Source organism: Lissotriton vulgaris, chromosome 1_1 (assembly GCF_964263255.1).
Source record: "Lissotriton vulgaris chromosome 1_1, aLisVul1.2, whole genome shotgun sequence".
Lineage (NCBI taxonomy): Eukaryota > Metazoa > Chordata > Amphibia > Caudata > Salamandridae > Lissotriton > Lissotriton vulgaris.
In genome coordinates, this window is record NC_141685.1 from 920,713,498 (window position 1) to 920,736,355 (window position 22,858).

At 46.3% G+C, this 22,858-nt stretch overlaps 1 protein-coding gene across 1 annotated transcript in view; it reads right to left on the reverse strand.

Moving 5' to 3' along the window:
• The window catches only part of PPAN (peter pan homolog), a 109,764-nt gene that overhangs the window by 30,349 nt on the left and 56,557 nt on the right, over positions 1-22,858 (reverse strand). Inside the window, exons 7-11 of the mRNA XM_086959073.1 lie at positions 17,868-17,975; positions 13,743-13,866; positions 5,103-5,181; positions 3,400-3,529; positions 2,698-2,861 (exon numbers count right to left, since the gene is read on the reverse strand). Coding sequence (XP_086815199.1) covers positions 2,698-2,861; positions 3,400-3,529; positions 5,103-5,181; positions 13,743-13,866; positions 17,868-17,975 — 605 coding nt within the window. The remainder of the gene's footprint in view (positions 1-2,697; positions 2,862-3,399; positions 3,530-5,102; positions 5,182-13,742; positions 13,867-17,867; positions 17,976-22,858) is intronic.

Here is a 22,858-nt window from a genome sequence, read left to right on the forward strand (position 1 = left end):
TCTGGGTTCACTGAAGCAGTCACGGTGCTGGGGAACTATAGTTGTAGAGTTTCCAGCCCTTGTACCCTCTATTGCTTCCCTGGCACTTAAAATATTAGGAATAGGCTTAAATATTGTAGGGTCATATCTGCTCATGCAGAGATGCCCACACTTGGGATATATAGTGCTCCCTGTCTTAGGGCTTGTAAGGCCTGCTAAAGGTGTGACTTACCTATACCTTAGGCAGTGCTGCTTCGCATGCACGCAGGCAGTGGGCCATGTCAACTGTAATTTTTGTCTGTACTAGGCCATGCAGGCTGCGGTGGCAGCATGGCCCTGGTGAGGGGTCCCTAGGAGTCCCTCTTCAGTCCCAATGCCCTAGGTACCAGGGGTACCTTTTACTAATGACTTACAGGGGGGCCCGAAGTTGCCAATTGTGGTACAGCTTTAGGGAAAGAACACTGGTAGTGGGAACGTGGACAGCAGGATACCAGTATACTTCAGTCAGAGTTGCATCAAAAGCCAGGCAAAAGGTGGGGGTACTGCAACAGAAACCCACTTTCCCCCAGTACCTTAATGGCCTGCCCTTCTTAACCCTAAACATGTGATATCATACTTTTATCCAAACTTTCAAATGTCCTTAGATAAAGCTATTGCCCACATACCGGGGCATGCTTCATCAAGGGGCTACTTCATTAAACACAGGGAAAAACATCACCATTTCATCTGGTTTTGTTCTGTACCAAGTATGTTGTCACAACATTACTACTCTGAACAGTACTTTAAAAATCTAAGAAATTTCCCAATAAAGTGGACCATAAAAAGGATGCATTCAGACCAGACGACCCACAGATAAAGAGCATTTATCAGTTAAAAAAGAGAACAGCAATAGAGGAAGGAACCAGAGACTGACAATCTACCACAAACAGACTCAGACATTGAACTCACAAGCACAGAACCCACAAATTCCAAATCTAGAATCCATATGAGGTCACATAAGGAAAACGGTATCAAGTGAAAACATCTCAGAAGTGCAAGGGCAGCAGTGGGTGTCACAGTAGACAGAGGGAGGAGGGCACAACGGAGACAGACTAGAGAAGAGTTAGCAATACAGGCAGTTCGAGATGGCATAGGAAACAGTGATCATATGAGCATAAGCAGAAGTAGCGGACTTTGAGGTCACTAGAGACAAAGTGAGTGCTAGATATACAATACAACAACAATAACAACATGGGAATTGAGGCTAAATGACCCACATGGTATTACTAGTACAACTTGTGTTTATCGGTTGATAGAACTGGAAAATTAAGGCAAGGAACAAACCAATATGTCTATTTATACTACCCACAACAGTGTGGTTTGTTTCCTGTTTCCTTCACTGAACACCCCATTGAATCTGTCACCAGGTCTGGTACTTTGTAAGAATGTAAAAAAATATAAATACAAACATCTTGTTACTTACCCTAAGGATTTTTTGAGAGATGCAATGAGAACGGTGTGCACCTCACAGGATAGGCAGATAAAGTAGCAGTAAGCAATTCCTCATGTGGAATGCAAAATTCTCTGCATCATATGACAAGTGATAATGTGGGTCTATAGGCTTTGACTCGTGGTCAGAGAGCTGCCCGAATCCTGCTTTATCAGTTACTAATCTCTTCCATAGTCATTATGTGAAATGTGAAGGAGCTGCATGGGGTAACCCCAGAGAGAGCAAACAAGCATCAAGTTGACATTGGACATATCCGTTTTAATGCTGCTGCCCTTTAGCAAAGAGGTCTGTGGATGGTCACAGTCAGACTGCAAGCTATCAGAGATAATGTCAGCTTTTAAGAATTTGATTGAGGTGAAGTCAGTAAGGATCTTTCTTTCTCTGGCACAAAATTAAGAGGAGCACTTTTGGGTGGAGTGGAGCCAAGGCCTAGTGGAAGGCCAGACATTTGAGACTTCAACAAGTGCCTTTGGACAACACAGATTATTTTTGTTATCCAGAAAACTTCCAAACGGCCTTTTTCATGGAGAACAAAATCGATGTAGGTGGTGGGAAGTGGCCTTCAGAGAGGGGAGCTCTGGTGTGAAAGGGGATAAAGTGAAAATACAGCTGTCGGCTCCTGAGGATACAACAACCGGGCCGCCTTCTGAGACTTTCTCAGACCCAAAATTGTACTCAAAGCATTGAATAAAATGGGAGAGCCAGATACCAAGAACCATACTTTTCATTTACCATCCAAAGAACTAAGTTTTTATTTACTGGAGAGTGGCCCATCGAAAACTAAGTATTTACATTTTTATCAATCTGTCCAGGATTTGCATTGGGGCGTTCCCAATCTTTGAACACACTTATGCGCCTTTTTCAGGACAATTCTTTTTATTTTAAATGCATAGTTGCAAGGAGGACCATTTGCTTTGCCAATGCTTGTTATTTAGGGTAATTAGTACTCTGAACTTGTTACGTGGAACTCTGGGACATTACATTCACTATCATATTCAAAACGGATAAAAAAGTGTACTATGGTTCAGAGGACCAATGTGTGCAATGTAGAAAATGATGTAACCTAAAAGTCACCACTACAAATCATCCTAGACAAGACACAGGTTCCCATTCTTTTGACAATGATAAAACGAGTACCATCCGTTAACATACGATTAACATCAGTTTGTTTTATAGAGTTTGGATACCAAAGTGTTTTAGCACAGTAGGAAAAAACGCATGTATATTACCTTCATCTGGCTCCTGTCCCACTTCTTGTCTGTAATATTCAACATCATCGTCGTCGTCTTCAGCTGGCTTCTCATCGTCTGCCATGCCGGGGTCTTCCACTTCACTATCTTCATCACTGGCAGACTGCAGCTTTTTGCGTTTTATCCCTTCTAAGCTTTTCTGTCTGGCAATAAAAATACTAACGTTTAGAAGCCGTTCAGAGAAAACAACCAGGACGCTGTCCTACTCTCAAAGGCTGAAAATGTGCAGCTATCAAGTATGTGAGGGTCACACAGAGGGTCTGCAGTGGAAACTGTTCTCAGCTGAGCTCTCTACTCTTCTCCTCTCTCATCTCACTTCTTGTATGGTTCCTACTCCGGTTTTCACTGCTCCTGCTGTCCCACCGGTGTCACAGTTTCTTACATTCTCCCCATCCCCCACAATGGTCCTTGCATTCTCAATTCCCTACATCACTTTCCCTTGCATTTCACCTTTGCCTCAGTATTCTTTACAAATCACCCTACTTGTCTCACTGGTCCCTGCATCCTAGTGTCCCCACTTTCCTTTCATTTCCCTTCCTTTTCTCACTGCTTTTGATTTCCCTCAGCCTCGCATCATGCTGCTTGTATCATCCCCCATTGCAGGGCTCCTTACTTGCTGCCTCATCTCATTACAAAGCCTCTTCTCACCTTTTTGCTTCATGAATTTCGCATCATGCTTACTTGTTTGTTTCACGCTGCTCCTTTTTCTGCTGGATATCTTGCTCTTGCTTTTGGCGCCTTTGTGCTTTTAGCTTCAGTTTCTTTTCTTTTCTCTCTAGAGTTACTTTGAGTTCCTCTTCAGTCTTCTGAACTGGCGAAACAAATCATACCAAGCATGAAACAAACTGCTGCAAGAGAGGAAGGAGCAAATTCACGTATATGAAAAATGGCAGGATGTGGGCCCGACAACTGATTCCAACAAGGAAAATACCAAATACAGGCTTGTGACAAAACTTGCACTGGGACACTAACTGTTAGTTTGGCTAATGGAGACTAAGCCGAGGTATCTTCCCAACCAAGCCCTCATATTTATACAACGTTTATCTGCCTACCAGTTGGCCTATGCATGCCACAAGCAGAGCAACTTGTGGAATTGTAATTGAAGTCATTTCCCAATAGAGTAGCAATAAGGGCAACATGTGGGTCTGCATCCAGGAAATGGAGTAAAAAGCATGCATCCAGGAAATGGAGTAAAAAGCATGCTAGGTTACTGTTGGCCATTTTCTTGGATTAGACCTCTTAAAGCCACTGAAGTCAATCTAGGCAGGGCACAAGAGCACAATATATGCAATGCACACATGAGAGGTTGATTACTTCAGGTCTGCAAAAATACATCCATAAAAGGATATCTTGACACCAGAAAAGCAAAATCCTAAAACCTGGTAGTCTTGATTCAATAACGAAGTAGCATGTCAAGTTCTGCATGCTGCACCCTACCCTTCACTAACCCCATCTGCTTTTAACCTATATGACTATTTCATATGGTTGGCCCTAGAATGCTTATTTTGACATCCATCCTATGTTGTGAACCTTGCAATCATGACCCGTAGCTCAGAGTGCTGTAGGTTTCAAGGTGCACCACACTCATGAGAACAAGCACTACCAAAGGTTTTGAGGTTACTTCTGTTCCCTCTACAGAGGATACTGCTGAGCAATTTTGGATTCCTTGCCCTTCTGTGGCAGGGTCAGGACAGATTTGTGAATGTTTACTCCAAGTATGTAGTAGCGCAGTCAGCAAGTACAGAAAAAATTGAATTGGAAAACAAAAAAAATTGAGTTATTAATGGCAGAGAGTAAATCAAGCGTTTTAACTATCAATTGTTTTTAACCTCTTCACTTTTTGAGATGTTCTATCCGTCTTCTGTGACTCTGGAACTACATGGAATCTAGAATCAAGGGCACATATGCACCTGAGCACTTTAATCCTGTTCTTTCCAAACTACCCATACTTTACTATCCCAGAAACACTCATTTCACATGGTGCAACAGCCAACTTTAAGCATGATGGATATTAGGTCTCACAATGCACATCCATGATTTTTTCAATTTTAGCAGTGCCGAAATTTAATCTTGGTTTTGGGAAGGCAGATTTTGCACCCTTTTCTGCCACCGATTGTATAATTTAACCAAAGCAATCCATTAGGCTTGTAGGTTTTTATTTCCATATTTCCAAAGAACACAAAAGTACCAAGTTTTCACAAAACTACAATAAACAGGTGGAACATTGTGTTTTTCACTGGCAATGAATATACATTTTTTTAACTGAAAAAGATCAGCATTTTTAAAACAAAATTTGAACCATTAAAAGATCAGAAGAGAAGCAGAAGGCTGCTGGCTATTAAATGTCGCCCTTTTGTTTATCAGTAATATTAATTGGCACTTACTGAAACTGTGATAGAGCACATTTCCATTATTCATGCCTTCTTCAATCTTCACGAGTTGAAGAGTCATCCTTGGTCCAATCTGAGACATTAAATAAAATAACAGCTTATGTTGTCAATGGTATTAATTACGTGGCATTTACACATGGGCAGAAAGTACCAAACAAAATGGAAATTGGCAAAATGCAACTTATTTCTATCACGCCTATACTACACATAAAATACATCTGTTGGAAAACAGACAGATACGTCCCAGGCAGAGTTCGAGAGCATGGAGCGTCTTGGAATGGAATGTTTTTTTTGCTTTGTGCGTTTGTAGGTGAGATGAGAGAGGGAGAAGTCTTGTGACACTTGTCAAATCCATACGGGAGGCAAGTTCGCTCTGGGCTGTCCCTGAACGGTGCATACAAGTGGGGACCATCCAATTACACCTAATTCACGAAAGCTGTGGTGCTCGAAAGAATTAGAAACTAATCGTGCCCACCAAAGAGTTCATGATATTGTATCCTACAAGCCCCTGCACCCTAGCTAGAGCCATATAATGGACAACTCGTGGGGTATAAGAAAGATTAATATGGAGCCTAAGAAAATAACAGACTCAGAATCCAGCCAGCTTGACCAAGTTTGCCGTATATAATATGTTTTGGTTTCGGCATGTGATGGCACGTGAAATAAAATATTGTACACTGTAAACACTCCATCAATTTTTTATGCAATGAATACTAACTTAGGTCTTGAAACATTTAATATAAACAATTTGAGTAATCCTGATTTCTGTCAAGATGCAAGTTTCCTTGCCTTAAACACTCTGCGATGAGCCAACTACTTTGCCAATAAAATTCAGAACTTGACACAAGGTTTTTTTTTTTAAACAATTTTATTGAAATAAGAAACAAACATTGGACATATAAAAAGCATTCCATGCATACATAGAGAGCGGTGAATCAGGGAATTTTATACATCACCACAAAGAGGAAGACAATACAGATGTGGCAATCAGGCAATCCCACGTCACCCATCGAACCCCCACCTCCCTCCACCCTACTCCGAGTCGCTGTTGCTATCTAGCTGAGGTGGCTCACATATGAACCCTCTATATTCATTCCACACCCCAGATCATGACCCATTTTCGCTGATATTTTCGATTTAGATATACTGCCCGTTCAGCCACCATCGCAGAATCTAGATCTGAACACCACTCCCTGACACTGGTACTAAATGTGATCCCCAGAATCTGGCTAGATTTCTTTTAGCATACTTGATACTTAGTGTGGCCCGGTCCTGCATGGAGTGATTGAGATCATTGGGCTCCCAAACGTTTAATCGGCAACACCGCGGCTCCGGGACCAATGAGTCTTTCACCACTTATGATATAGTCCGCATAACCTTAGCCCAGAAGCTGGCAACCTGAGGGCACTCCCAGATGGTATGAAAGAACGTTCCCTCCTCCCCGCAGACAGTACTTATGTGTGGCTTTCCTTATCTTATGAAGGGTGACCCTAGTATAATGAACACGGTGTAGAATTTTCAACTGTATTAATCGGAGCCTAGATGGAATGGCAATCTCCCGTGGCAAGGAGAGCGCAGTCTGCCAATCAGACTCGTCAAACTCTCCCACCTCCGTGGTCCAGGCCTCCCTTAGCTTCAGAGTGGGGTCCGGCAGGTTATTAACGAGTTTACGGTAAACAAACGAAGTCGCCTTTTTGGGCATGTGCTCCGTCAGAAGCCTATCTTCTAATGGGGTAAATTCAGGTAAGTCATCGCCAGGTTGGACAAGTGACCCCAGGGCGTGACTAATCTGCCAATATCGGAATCTCTCAGTGTGCGCTAGATCATATTGTTCCACAAGCTGTTCGAATGAAAGGATGGCACCTGGCCTCCAGAGGTCTCCCACCGTGGAGATACCAATCAGGTCCCAGGCCTTGAAGCCTTTACTGTTGCATAGACAGCCCAGTCGACGCGACGACCAGAGTGGCGTCATTTGCGTAAGTGTGTCTTTACATTTAAGACGAGCAGAGGCCAAATACCACAACTTCACTGTATGGGCCGTAGGGCCAAGTAAGGCTGCAGCACTTTTTTTGTCGTAGAGTGCGGCCAGCACACCACCGCTACCTAGGTCATACCTGTCCGCTTTATACGCTGGTTCAGTCTGTGGAGCGTGCAGCCACTAGTTTATGATCTTCAACTGGGCCGCCCAGTAATATAGTTGAATATCGGGGAGTGCTATGCCTCCGTCAAACCAGCCCCTAACTAGTTAATGTCAGGAAATGCGCGCTGGTTTGACCCCCCCAAAGGAGACCCGTGACCAGTGGTCTATGGACCTGAAATATTTATGAGGCACGACAAATGGCATATTCGAGGATATAGAGCAGCTGGGGCAGAGTCATCATTTTAAATAAAGCCGCCTTTCCCAGAAGGGTCAGTGGCAAGGTATGCCAGTGTTGTACGTCACTACGAAAACGCTCGAGAGGGGGCACCAAATTATGGCGAAAGAAGGCCTCCTGGTAAGGCGTCACTCAGACCCCCAGATATTTAAAGGGTCCGTCAGTGACCACCAATTGACAGTCAGCCGGAAGCTGCGGTGGAGGGCCTTTAAGGACAAATAAAACAGACTTGGACAAGTTGATAGTATACCCCGAAGCCCGCTCAAAGATGTCACAGATGTTAAGGAACACTATATTCGAGCGCCTGGGCAAGGTCAAATATAGAAGGATATCATCAGCATATAGTGATATGCTGTCCTCCCACATCTCGGTCCAGCGGAGTCCTTTAATCATGGGGTCCCACCGGATCCATGCTGCCAAAGCTCAAGGATTAGGGCAAAAAGCAGGGGCGACAGAGGGCACCCCTGACGTGTGCCTCGACCAAGTTGGAAATCCCTGGAAATATGGTCGTTAGCCCCTACATGCGCTAGAGGCTTAGTGTAAAGGAGCTTCACCCACGCACAAAATTTGGGTCCGAAGCCAAGATCCTGAAGAACCGCAAATAGATAAGGCCATTCAACCATGTAGAATGCCATTCGGGCATCCAGGGAGAGGATCAGCGCCGGTTCCAGAAGACTCGGTATCTGTGCCATCACCGCATGGACCAGTCGCAAATTAAGAGCAGTATTTCTGTTCGGCATAAACCCGGATTGGTCCGGGTGAATCAGCGTCTCCAGATGTGGGGTCAGTCGGTGGGCTATCATTTTGCCAGTATTTTTGCTTCCGCATTCAATAAGGAGATTGGACAATATGATGTGCACATGTCCGGGGGTTTGCCAGGTTTCGGTATAGCATTTATTGTGGCTGTCCGCTGGTCCTGCAGTAATTCCCCCTTACTCAAGCTATCTAAATACATCTCTAGAAGGTGTGGAACCGTTAGATCAGATATGCACTTATACAATTCTATAGGGATCCCACTGGGTCCCAGAGCTTTACCCGATTGCAGGGAATGAACCATAGCAAGGACCTCGTCCTTTGTGAAGTCAGATTCCAGAAGCGAGGCCTCGTCCTCTGACAAGGAAGGCATTTTTATATCCTTGATATGGGTTTGCGCCTCTTCTGTGGATAAGTGTGAGATGGGGATATAGACTTTTTCATAATAGTCCGCTAGAGCGTCTACAATGTCCATTGGAGTGGTGACCACTACGCCCTCTGGGGTGTGAAGTCATGCTATCGCCCTCTGGGCCCTTTCCTTCCTATCCGGCCAGGCCAGGAGCTTCCCCGCCTTATCCCCTACCTCATAGTGTGCTGAATGCGTTGGAGCCGCTGTCTGACCCGCTCTCGCTGATATTCAGTGAATTCAGATTGTTTGAGGCGCAGTAGTTGCGCGGTCTCCTCAGTGGGGTCATTCTCGTGTTGAGACTAGCACGGCCAGGTCGGCTTCGAGCGCTTGTAGGTCGTCATTTGCCGCCCGCCTATGACCCGTTATTGAGGCTATAGCTTGTCCCCTTAGCACTGTCTTGTACGCCTCCCACAGGACACCTGGTGATTGTACCGATGCTGAATTTTCTTGGAAGTAGTGCTTTGTAACCGTAATCAACTCTTTTCTAATCTTGGGGTTCTGTAAATAGCCGGGGGAAATTGGAAAGATATGTCTCCGGGCTTTAACATATAAGGTATAGGTCATGGAGACCGGGGAGTGATCTGAAATGCCTCGCAGGGCTATCACTGTCTCCGTCAAGTGGGGAAGACTGTCAGCGGAGAGGAAAAAATAATCAATTCGGGAAAGACTACTGTGAACCCCCGAATAAAAAGTGTACCCGCGGTCCCCAAGATGCTTGTACCTCCACCCATCCGTGAGGCCCAGTGCATCTAAAAAAAACAGCCAGTCGGGACTTAACAGTCCCTGGCTTCCTGCATGGGTGGCGGTCCAGCTCATCATTTAGAACTGCATTAAAATCGCCCCCTATTATGAGCTCTCCTTCTGGCAGTTTCAATAAAAATGTACTAAGGGCGGCAAGCGCTACAGCATGAAGGGCTGGCGGAACATATACTGTCACCACATTAAATTTCCTCCCCTCCCACAGGCATGAGACAGCAGCAAGTTGCCTCTGTGTATCTTTCCAGACATGTTGAACAATTAGAGGGAAGAGTTTGTGTAATAATATACCCACCCCTCTGGAGCCCGTTGAAAACTGAGTGCACTACCATTGTGTACCCCCAGTGGTCAATAGCTTTACAGGTTGAACCTACCAGATGTGTCTCCCGAAGCAACACCATTGCCGGGGCTGTGCGGCGTACATACTGCAATACCAATCCCCGTTTCATTTTATCCCCCAGCCCGTGCACGTTCCAAGTAAGTAAGGTCATAGGAGACACCGGGGCCAGCTGAGGGGCGCCAACATCTGCCGCAGTGCCCACCAATTCCGCTTCTTCCATCATAATTAAGACAGCCCTGTGAACCAATCTCCGCAGCATGCATCTTAGCAGACAGAACCTTGAAATGCAGCCCAAAACTTGAACTAGGAACAAAACTCAGCAAGACTTCCCACCCCATCGCCACTGTATTCATAGTCAGTACATTGTCATAGCGAACAGTACCACCACCCCTCCCTTGCCCTGGAACATCCCTCTTACTCCCCTCCGCCCCCCTCCCTGCTCCCCTGCCTGTGGATCTCAAACTACCCACCCCCCAACGTGGCAGAGTGCCTGTACCCCCCCAACCTTGCTAAATACGCGGAGGTGAAGCGAGCCCCACACCATGTGGCAGTCTATAATGTCTGCAATAAGGTACAGCCTTCAGTCTAGGATAGAACCCTAAAAAATCATCATGACATGTCTAGACAAATTGCAAATCATGCACGTTACATACCCGGAATCTTCAAACCCGTGCACCTTCGTATACATACTCTTTCGCTGGCCCCCCTCCCTGCACCCCCACCCATTACTTGCGAATGTCCATAAGGACCAGTCCATCAATAGGCCGCGGATGTCCCTCAGCCCTGCTCGATCAGGCCACTTGTCCCCAGCGTGGCCTCCGTCGCCGTCTTGTCAGGCCTTCCACCGGTCCTCCGTTCCTCCATTCTGCATTGCTGCGGCGGTTGCCATTCGTGTCGCCGACCTTCGTCCATCCCTCCAGCCACTCCCAGGTTACATCAGGCGAGTCGAAAAACAATGGTTTACCGTCCCATTCAACTCTCAATTTTGCTGGAAAGAGCATCGCATACTTGATATCTCTGCTGCGGAGTTCTTGCTTAACTGCTTGGAAACTTCATCTTTGTGCCTGGACCCGTGCCGTAAAGTCGGGGAAAAAGGATACCTCATAGTTATCGATCTTAAGCGGAGGGCCCGTTCTGGAGGCTTGTAAGATACTGTCCCCGTCCCGAAAAATAAAAACTCGGGCTATCAGGGGCCGTGGCGGAGCCCCAGGCTTGGGTCGCCCGCCTGGCACCCTATGAGCTCGTTCTATGGAAAAGTAAGCAGAGAGCGCCTTGGGCTTTAGATGTTTCGTGATCAGTTTTTCTACATAAAGGTCCGTTGTTGGCCCTTCTGTTTTTTTCGGAACACCTAGTATTCTATGTTATTTCGTCTGGCCCTCCCTTCATAGTCATCCAACTGCTGCGCCATTAGAGTGTGCTTTTTTCCCCATGTCGGACATTTGACGTTGCAGTTCGGAAGTGTCTTCCTGTAGCGTCGCCGTCACCACTTTGAGCTCCTTCACTTTCTCATTCATCTGTTTAAAGTCAGCACGGAGTAAGGAAACTTCCACCGTGACTGAGTCCATGGGGGTGCGCATTCCCACTATGGCCGCCAGAACGTCGTGCAGTGTAGACTCCTTAGCTGGGGACGACTACGTTTCTGAGCCATCCATGTCCGCTCTCGGCGAGTGGCTTTTGTCTCCACTTTTGTTCCATGCGAATTTGGACAGTTGCGCCCGAGCGGTACTTTTTGAACCTCTGACCCCTGTCACCATTTTTCTCGTCGTCGTGGGGGGCAAGCGGGAGACGTGCACAGGGGCAATAACGTTGACGCTTTTGTATCTTTCACTATGTCTTGAAACCCCCTGGGAGGCCTGGATTTACTTCCAGCAGGCTGTTGGGGAACTAGCCGCCGGCCCCGCCGCTCCCTGGAGCCGAGCCGGACTCACCAGCAGCAGCTGATCCGCCAACGCGGCTTCAGCAGCATGCGGCTATTCACACGGGCACCACAGTGCAGGCTGCAAGCCTGCGTCGCGTTCCACTGGGCGTAGTAGGACCGGGGGATGCCCCCGGGTAGTGCCGGGATCAAGAGATGTGTCCGAGAGTGCCCAGTCTACATCAGGCCTCTTCTGGGGGAAAGTGGAGATATTATCTTTCCCTCATTAGACGCGCTGAGGCTCTCAGTTGCCGCAGTTGTCCTGGGTACAGTATGAATCTGGCCCCCACCTACGGGAAGGATGTAGCAGAGAGACCCTACCTCAAAGAGCAAGGTTAGGTCATGTAGAGGCGGGTGCACAGCCTTGGGAAGAGTGCACCTCGTCAGGGCCTTTGAAGAACACGCCGGCAGTTCACAGCCCTTCACGAGCCGTGGGGGGCACCTATATTATTGCGGCTCACCAGTCAATGTTGCTTCAGGCCCCCAGCCATCAAGCCGTCCGCCGATGGGGTCGGGACCGCGCCACCACCACAATAACGGCCGTCGCTAGGCCCCGAAGGCGGGGCCTCGATTTCCGCCTCGCCTTTGGGCCGACACCTTCACTCGCACCAGTCAGAAACTGGGGAGGGCCGGTCCAGGCTTCTTCTCACCGCTTCACCTCTGCGCCCAGGGGTCCGGACTATAAAGGAGCCTTCAGCCGGGGGGGGGTTATGAGGGAGGTAGGGGGGGCCGCAAGGAGCAGTCCTCGTCTTCGCTCAGCATGCCGGGGCGCCATCTTGTGCACCTTGGCTCCCGGACCGTCCGGGTGTTCAATCACCGCCCTTGGGGGTACCGTCCCCGCAGGCACTTCACCGGAGCCGTCCTGGAGGAGCCAGCGTACTAGTCGGGCAATTTGGCGCAAATCATTCCGGGTCTGCAGGCTGTAGAAGGATGTTTCGCCACAGGCAAGGCAGAGCTCGCTTAAGCTGCGGTCATCAATCTTGGCCACTAGCCACGCTCCCCGACAAGGTTTTTTTAATGGATTTCTACGCTGCACTATCTTTATCCACACTTAGCACTTTGCTAACTTAAAGGTTTCTTGAATTCCCTCTAGCTGTAGAAAACTTTGTGAGGGATAGGATTCTGACCCATAAAACTATGTTTGGCCCAGTGTCTGGTAAAGGTCCTGAAATGTTTATCCCCAGTCACAGTACTTAAAGCAAAGACTATCCAGTCTCTCAGTTTGGGGAATCTTGGTGTAGAAATTGAAATAAACAGGTGTCCTACCCCTACTCAAAAAATTAAAGGTCGATGTGGATTCTAAGGAGCCATCTAACTTTAGACCTCGATCTACCTTCTTAGGCGCCCACGAAGAATCTTGAAGCCCATGTTATCTTAATGCTGCTGTGCTATCTAGAGGCACCTAATGTCTATGGCACCCGTCAATCAGGTTTTAAACCTTTTTTAGTGCTGGATCTATACTAATTACAGTCCTCAAAGAGATCAAATATTGCCTTGACAGAAAAGATTCAACTCGGTGGACCTCCTGTGTGTTTCTGCTAAGGGTCTGAAGAAGGTCCTTCCGCTTATGCCTAAAGACTACTAAAGAACTATAATTCGAGTAGCCATCTTACAAGAATATTACTTTACTGTCTTTGTATTGCTACCCAAAAAAAACCAAATGCAGAGATAGCAAATTATGCAAAAGACAGCAGCTCGCCTGCAGTTAGTAATCGGGAAATTCAAGTCTCACTCTCATCACTTGCACAATATCAGAGCTCGAAGTGGAATAGATTTTGAAAATTGGTCTCTATTGCAGAAGGACCCCCTTTTTCATCACAGCATGAAAGTAAAAGTACAAGACTGTAAACATTCATCTTTTACTTTCTGGTAAACAAATAGCATTTTCACTATTACTTTCCCATCTCTTACATTAGTCATACTTTTGCTAAATTGTTTTGAAAGATTTTTGGGCTCTGGCACTTTCTACCTTTTAACAAGTAGTAAGAGTTTGATTGCTGTGTGACAGCGACGAACAGCAAAGAGAACATTGTAGGCTCCCAAAGTATGGCGTGTAGTGGAATGGGTGGTTTTACATCACACTAACCTCAGTGAGTCTCACTGCACTCTGCTGGGCTTTCATGTTACCTCGGCCAGCGTATACCTGGGGAAGCTCTGTTATGTTGTGTTCCCCATCCTGTTCAGCCTCACTCTCAGACAAGTTGGCACCTCTTAAGAGAAAAGATGAAAATAAAAAAGTGTAAAAATTTAAATACATCCTAACACTTAGCCATTACTCACCAAAAAACCCAATCTCCAGAACTTCCTGTGTAACAAAAACGAACAAGCATTTGCAATGCAATGGTCTCGGCATCATTAAAGGTAGAGCTATTGGCATTGCTCATGGCATTTCTTTTTTTTCTTTAAATCATAAATAAATGGCATTGTCATTTACATTGCCAATACGCACCACTCTGCACTCAACAGCACGCACCACTCTGCACTCAACAGCACGCACCACTCTGCACTCAACAGCACTCACTCTTCCCTCTGCACTCAACAGCACGCACCACTCTTCCCTCAGCACGCACCACTCTTCCCTCTGCACTCACTCTTCCCTCTGGCACTCACTCTTCCCTCTGGCACTCACTCTTCCCTCTGGCACTCACTCTTCCCTCCTGCACTCACTCTTCCCTCTGCACTCACTCTTCCCTCTGCACTCACTCTTCCCTCTGCACTCACTCTTCCCTCTGCACTCACTCTTCCCTCTGCACTCACTCTTCCCTCTGCACTCACTCTTCCCTCTGCACTCACTCTTCCCTCTGCACTCACTCCTCTGCACTCACTCCTCTGCACTCACTCCTCTGCACTCACTCCTCTGCACTCACTCCTCTGCACTCACTCCTCTGCACTCACTCCTCTGCACTCACTCCTCTGCATTCTCCCTTCCGTAGTGTAAATGCCCTTCACGGCCAGATGCAGTATGTAGGTACTCTCATATTTCTTGGCACCTACGATGTAAGACTGTGTGTTGGATCTAGGAGGACATATATAGCACAGTTTTGTTTCACTCATTGCACTAGCACTGTGCTTTTATCCTCTCTTCTCCGTTTGATTAAACACATAAGCCAGCATGTAAACATTTGTATTAATGCTTCGCACGGACTGCATCCAAAGGTAAACACTTGCTTTTCATTTTTTGGCTTTCATGCACATGTTATTTTTCAGGGTTTTTTCGGTACGTTATTATTTCACACATCTGATTTAAGCTTTTCGATTTTTAGTGCCCATCACAGCTTTAGCATTCATGTTTAACTTCTTTTTATTCGTTCTGTCCACATTATTTTAATTCCTTGAAGCATGGCACTGTATGAGCAAGTGCGTGCATGGGCGCTGGTGTGTGTCTGTGTGAATGCACGACAGCAGCTGCCCACAGCAAGCGCGATCGCGTGCGCGTTTCAAATCGCCCTCCAAGGCGATGCGCGCGGCCAGGAGTGTCTCCTGGGAAGCACACTCGCTAACAATAAGTTCTCGGCGACAACGCGCATCCGCGCGTTTAGCCGAGACCTAAAAAATGGGGTCCACCGTAGACTTTGCCCAGAAAGTAAACTTAATGCAGCTATAATAGAAGGGGACAGAAAAGGATCCCACTATTCACTCACTAGAGTAGAACAAAATGCACCTGGCTTCTCTATCATGGCCAAGGAATAGTACAGAGCCTTTTTTTAATGCAAGCAGGTGTAGGACAATTGGATATTATGTGAAGCTTGGGATACAGAGAGAGTGAAGAGTTTGAGGCACATGGATGATACACAAAGAAGACATGGACGAACAGTGTAAGAAGTTTGAAGCGCATGGATGGACAGAGTGAACAATCTGGGCCATGTGGACCTATGAGATCTAGAGGCACATGGACTGAACATGGGAAACATGGACAGAATGTATAGAATATGGTGCAAATTGTGGTGTTAAGGGCGTGTGACACAGAAGAGCAGCATGAGATCTATATGACACAGACACATGAGGAGCTTGAGACACAGCGAGGATCTTGCATCCCAGAACATGTGAGGAGCTTGAAACAACAAGTGTTAGGAGCTTAAGACACACAGGGGCAGAGTGCGAGGAGTATGGAGCACAGTGGCAGCTGGAGGAGTTTGGGCCATTGGACAGAATCTGAAGCGATGTTGGCAAATGGACAGTGAAGAACTTTGGGTACAGGAACAGAAACAACTTACGCAAAATGGATTTACAAGGAGGGGTATATCCACCACACTTACGGTGTCAGGCATTTGTAGAGTGAAGAGCCTGTTTCGTCAATCAGAACTGTAGGGCATTACCTTGCTTTTATATGGTACTTAATGTAAAAGTTTGTTCATTTCTAAATGTTTTAAAAACAGGTGTTAATATTAGCTAATTTAAAGCTAATCCATTCATTTCCTTCAGAAGTATGGAAGGCCAGGTCAAAGGACCATAGATTCAAATTAATGATATCAAATCACAATGGGTGCAAGCAGAAAGTGTTCAAGTCACTGAGCCACGAAGCCAACTTCTTGAGGCCATCCAGCTTAGTGTGGACCACATGGATTGGAACGCTCAGATTTCGTTTCAGACCGCCCTCTTTAAAGGCGTACTGAGAACTTAGAGTCCAAAGAAAGAACCATAGAATCTTGAGAAAATCTGCCTTGGAAAGAATTGCAGATTTCGGTTCTGTCCCTTTAATCCCAAAAGCACCAGCACAAGGGATGCATGCATAGAGGCCCGTTTGGTGTATGGTGAAGGCTAGTACGTTTTTAACCAAATTAAGATGTAAGATGGTTTGCTAAGAGGATGGGGAGCCTTTCTGTCTCAATGTAGGAAGCAACATCCGTTTCAGCTTCAAGGAGAGAGTGCGGATGCAGCACTTTTGGGCTTGGGAGCTTTACTCGCCATGCCCAAGGGCTAATAAAAGTATCACGCACCTTTTTAGCGCTCAGTGGCATGGAAAGCAGTTCTGAATTTACCAGGATGTCAGTTATTAGATGGGCCATCTTCCATCAGACGGCAGGTATCATTTTATAAGAGAATGCATGTGCTACATTTTGTAGGAACGCTTGCAAACCTCACTTAAAGGACTCAAGTCATTCAAAGGTCTGGAGGAAATGCCCAACTACATACAGGGGACACTTGATTGTTTCACACATCATGAGGCATGCTGCATCTTCTAGTTAGTTTCTGATGCAACTACACCAAGCCTTTCGTGTGAACGCTGGGAGCACTGAGTCACAAATAGAAGAATAAGTGTGTTTAAAGTAGAATTCTTACAGCATGCCGTGTGTCAAATGTCCTTATTAGTGGTCTCGGTTTAAAAGGACAAGCCTTCAGTTCAGTGATACGAATACAGAGTTGAGTCCTTCCACTGAAAGGTAACGCAGCAAGAAACAAATACTTTTTTGTGCACTACATTAATGGCCTGTATGAACCATAAGCTGGACATGGCAGATTAAGGGAAACCGTAATCATGTACTCAACTATAGCAACTCTCTACAACTGGCCTCCAATTCAGGAATAAGGCATATAAACTTTACAGACTTTCAGGGCAGCAGAAAATAAACACTAGTATATCCGGTCCGATGCTGATGACGGAACCGCTCCGTCATCAGCTGCGGGTGCGCTGTGCTGATGACGGAGCGGTTCCGTCATGGCCCGGCCGCCGCGCCTGCGCGGAGCAGATTTCGCGCCTGCGCGGCGCGTTCTATTAGGCGGGCGGGCCATGACGGAACCGCTCCGTCACGAGCACAGCGCAACCGCGGCTGGTGACGGAGCGGTTCTGTCACGAGCATGCGGCTGCCATGCGGCCGCCCCGCCCGTTTAGCGCTGCGGCGGAATAGCCGCCGCAGCGATGTGGATATGAATGGAAATAGAGTAATGCAATTAACCGCTATAAACAGAGCAGGGTAAAAAAAAAATAGAGTTTGTATTTCAAATAGAAAATAACATCAGTAACATGGAGAGGGCACCAATCAATCACCTTACTCGCAGACAAACAGATGATATTAAGATGCACCTGCCCACTGAACTACTGTTAGTGCCTCCCCTATGTGGAAAAACACTCTAGCACCCATAGGCTCCTAGAAAGGTTTTTGACTCTGTGCACCAGAGTTAGCATTTAAACAAACCACCAACCAAACCAAATCAGTTTTCTTTAAAAGGCCATGAATCATAATGACACAGTGTCATGACAGATACAACTTACTTAACCAGAAGTTCACTAATGTCCTCCCACTTGCTCATATTTGGGAACTTCTCCTGCAGCAACTTCTTCATTCCTTTGCTCATACCCACAGGGACGACTTTCAGGCTGCTGCAGGGGACAAAGCATGACCGGCATCAACAGAGGCAGCGCTTCCTGCAGGGACAGGCAATGTGACACTACAGAAGATCAGTGAAAATACAGGGGGCATCAACAATGGCCTACCTAGCAACACAACCGGTTGTCATTTCTTCCAATAAAAGAACAGCCGCTATCTAAAGCACATGTGCTTAGAAAAATGAGCAATTCCTCAACAACTGAATGGTTAATTACCAGCAGGAGCAGTTTTGCTGCTTGAAGAGTTTCAGATTCACAGCATTATTCCACCAACTAGCAGTTGGGTCCAGAATGCTGTCTTTGTTCTTTTTTAGTATTTATTTATCCTCCATCGAAGACATCGAGCATTTGGCTCTAGGTCCTACCTTGAGAATGTCAGACGTACCATCTAGAAACCTCTGTACGTGGTAGCCATCTTCATATTCTATTCCACCCCCTCCTCCTCCTCTCCCTGTTGCAAAGTGTCTCAGATGAGAGTAGGACGGTTCACATGTGAATCCAGAAACTTTCAAGCTGAAAAACTAAATGGTTATTTACCAGCAGAAGAAGTTTTGCAGCTTAAAATTATTTATAGATTCACACGCTGTGCATTGACTTTGAAATGGTTTTGTGTTTGCTCGACTGAGATCGGACTACGATGAGCTTGTATCTGCAAAAGTCCTTTACTACTCTCCCACCTCTGCTTTTTTGATGGCAGCAATGTTTGTTAAAGGTGTGCGTAGAGGACCATTCGGCTCCCTTACATATATCCTCGATTGACATTGGCTATGAATGCGAGGGTTGCTCCCCTTTTAGGTCGAGTCTGGGCAGCGCAGGTGCTGCTCGGATAGGCATGCTGTATTTAGGTATGGGCTCGAAGCTCCGCACATTTTCCTCCAATCTTTTCATTTGGATCAGGTTACTGTCCTTTCAAAATGGTTGCTTTTGATTCATGAATAAGCTTAGTAGTCCGTCCTTAGTACCGCCTTGTCTGCATTTGTTACCTCCCATGCGGACTGGACCTTTTACTTGTATTGTTACTCAGTATGTTTTATTTAGTATGTGAGCACTATTTTCTTGAACGATTTCTCCCATTCCACCCACGACATGCTTTCCCGTAACGCAGCACAGCACCTGCTTTAAAAAAAAAAATTGTAATAAAAGCAGACGCGTCATATTTACAAAACCAGATTGTATGTAATGGCGCAGCTTCATATTAACAAAATTAGCTTGCACCTTTTAATCGATATTTAATTTTTGGGGCACTTTAACTATAGCGGCCGCGCTCCTTTATTTACGTTGGCAGTGCAGTCCGCTTTGACTATAGCAGCCGCACTCCTTTCTTTCTTTAGGTTGCCAGATCGGTCGCTTTGACTATAGCGGCCGTGCTCTTGCATTTTGCCACGGCGGTCCGCTTTAACTGTAGCAGCCACCATCGTTTCTTGTTATCGGAGTACTAGCCAATAGCGGCCGCACTCCTGGAGTGGGGAGGCACGCATTTTGCACATAAAGGCGTGCAGTCACCATTGGCTAGTACTCGTACCCCATTATCTCCAGAATCTGCCATGCCCAACACCATCTCACCCCTCCCACTTGCCTACCCCCACCACCCCATCTATGTTGAGAGTTTAAGCTATTGGCATTGTAAATGACGATGCCTTTTATTTATGTGTTAGTTTTCTAAACCGATGAATAAAAGGCATTACCATTTCCAATGCCAATAGCTTAAACTCTAACAAATGTGGGGCCTACTGCATTGCAAATGCTTGTTTCTTGTTGAATGGGCTCTTGACCTTTTGGATCAGGGCAGCAACTCCTGCTGCAATGCATTTCGGTATTGTGGAGAGGTGTGGCTCAATGGTTAGAGCGGCAGACCGTGATTCAGAGGTCTGGCCCGGCACCAGGGTTCAACTCCCCGTCTCGGCAGGTCTTGGGCTCAAAATTCCACGGACCTGATAATTCTCGCCTCGGTGCCTATTCCAATCATGGAGTCCCACTCTGCAACTCTGGGCAATAGCTTGCTTAATCTCCACAACGGCCCCCACAAAGCTACGGATGCCTGGCCTCCACCTTGGGGGTGCCCAGGAGTGGACGCCTCACAGGGAAAGCCAGGATGGGTTCCAAAGCGGTATTCGTACAAGCGCCTTGAGACCCTTGCGGGTGAGTAGTGCGCTATACAAGTATCAATTTACATTTTACATATTGTCTGTAGCATCCATCGTGCTATGGTTGTTTTGCTTACTGGTGTCCCATTGGAGAGGTGGCTGACGTAGAAAAATAATTTGTTACTCTTTCTGATAGTCCTCATTTCCTGAAGGTATTAAGAGATCGCTCTTCAGTGGTCTAGTCAGTGTAAAGCCCTTATAGCTTAGGACTATAGCTTTTGGAAGCAGGTATGCTTTAATTGATGGGAAAGTCTGAAACCACTTTTGGCAGAAAATTAGGGTTATGTGCTAATTAATATCATCTCCTTGTGAATTTGCAGGTATGGTTCCTATACTGCGAGAGCTTGCAGCTCACTGACCAGGTGCAGTTAGGCGATGGCCACTAAAAGCTGTTTTAGGGCTAGAAAATGTAACTTTATGCAGTGCATTGGTTTCAATGGAAGGTTGCATGAGATCCAATGTTGAGATCCCACACAGGTGTAGGGGCTGATCTTGGTGGTAATATTCTCTTGCCCATTCCAGTAATTTTTTGATTAATGGAGTTTGAAAGAAGCTTCTGCAATTAACTCCTCTGAAGCATTCTACAATAGGAGCTGCTTGTACCCGAGTAAGGCATATGATAATCTTTCATTGAGTAAATTGATGAGGTATTCTATCATGGTTGTGTGCCCAGTTGCAATTGGGTGCTGGACTTAGCTTCCCGTAGCACCTTCATGGTTCTTTATGGCAAGAGTAGGTGCCAAACTAACTCTCCGGAGCCATGGTGCCAGGCTGTGTGTGGGGTTCTGGGTGGAGCAGGTGCCACCTCCACATAGTTAGCAAGTCTTGCAAGCACTGGCAAGGTTATGCTCCTGCCCAATGCCAGTTCTATGAGATCTGAGTACCAGGTCTGTCTTGCCCACTGCAGGCAAACTAAGGTTAGTTTCATTGTTTATGGTGGAAAGGCATATGCAAATGTTTGACCTATCGATCAATGGGGCATTTTCCTGCACCTATTGTCCTGGGAATCTGGCTGCAACAATTTGGCATTTTGCGCTTTCCTGTGTTGCCTATCGTTGGTGATCCCCACTTCCTGAATATCAAGTCCACTACTTCCTGACTTGGCTCCAACTCATGTGAGATGCATGCCTGTCTGCTGAGCCTGTATGTCTTAGTGCTCTGCACTTCTGTTAGGCATATCGTGACAAGTATGATGTGTCGCTGAATGACCCATGTCCATATCTTCAGTGCTAGAGTGGACAGTTTGTGGGATCCTGTCCCTCCTGGTTTGTTGAGGTAGAACATGGCTGTCGTATTATCTGTCTGCACCTGCAGTCTTCCCCATGAACTGTGCCTGAAAGGCCTTCAGTACCAGAAAAACTGCATTGAGCTCCAGTATGTTTATGTGCTTCACTCCATCACATAGGGTCCATACACACACCATCCATAACCCCTTCGTGCGAGCGCCCTAGCCTTGATGCAAACATCGATTGCGATTGTGACTGAGGGAGTAGGGTTTTGAAAAGGTCTGTCCATTGAGATGCTAGGAATGCCCCACCACTGTCGTTTGTGTACTTTGTCTGTTACAACCACTAGATCTTCCAACTCCCCAAACCTTGTGACCACTGCCTCTGTAGCCATTCCTGTACTGGTCTCATGTGAAGCGTTGCATTCGTGATGAAGGGAATGCAGGAAGCCATTATGCCAAACAGTTTCTCTACCGTCCGCACTGTCAGAGCTTGCTTATTTGGTAAAGGCAAAATCAGATCAATTAGTGCATAGATCCTCTTCTGAACAGGAAATGAGATTGCTTGTTTGGAATTTAGCCATGCTCCCAGAAAAGTATTTTCTTACTGTGATGTTGGCGCTGACTTTTCTTGATTTGTGGAGAGCTCTAGATTGTGCAGGGTTATAATTGTGATTCTTATGCTCCCCTGGCATCTCTCGAATGAGCCTGCCTTAACTTGCCAGTCCAGTATACAAACAATTGATGGATCAAATGCTTGCGTCACTGAAACCTAGCTGTACCCGGCTGATGAGCTCATTACAAGGGCGAACCCGGTCCTGGGTTGCTTGTCTTGTGTTCAAGGAGGACCAGTTCAGACTGGACTGTTCCCATTGGAGCAGGGTCAAGACTGATCTGCATATAGCTGGGTCCAAACTGATGTAGCATGGTGTTCAAAATAACAATAGATTGTGGTGCTGTCCAGAAAATATTACCAGTGGCTGGGATTAATTCAAGCATTATTGCCATCACTTTTTCTATATTTTACTAGCCAGTCGTACAGATAAGGGTATAAAATTGTATTCCCTTTCTCATTAGGTGTGCCGCTGCGGAGGCGAGGAATTTTGTGAACAACCTTGGCACTGATTGTATGCAGAAGAGCAGGTCGTTAAACTGGTAGTGCACTTTATCTGCTACAAACCGTAGGAGCCTTTTGTGTTTTTTTGGTTAATGGTGATGTGAAGGTATACACGTCCTTGAGATCGATGGTTGCCAAGGAGCCTCCCTTCTTCAAGCATAGTATGACCTCCTGAAGAGTTGGCATCTTGAATTTTTGTGTCTTGATGTATCTGTTCAAGGCCACGAGGTCTAAGATGGGCCATGGGATTGTATCTGCCCTCTCTCCTCTGCTATAATCCTCTCTATTGCTTGCTTTTGCAATAGGTCGTTGACTTCCTCTTTGAGGAATCTTTGTTCATTGGGGTTGACTAGTCTTGACCTTGGTTTGATGTTTGGATGTTGTTTTAGTA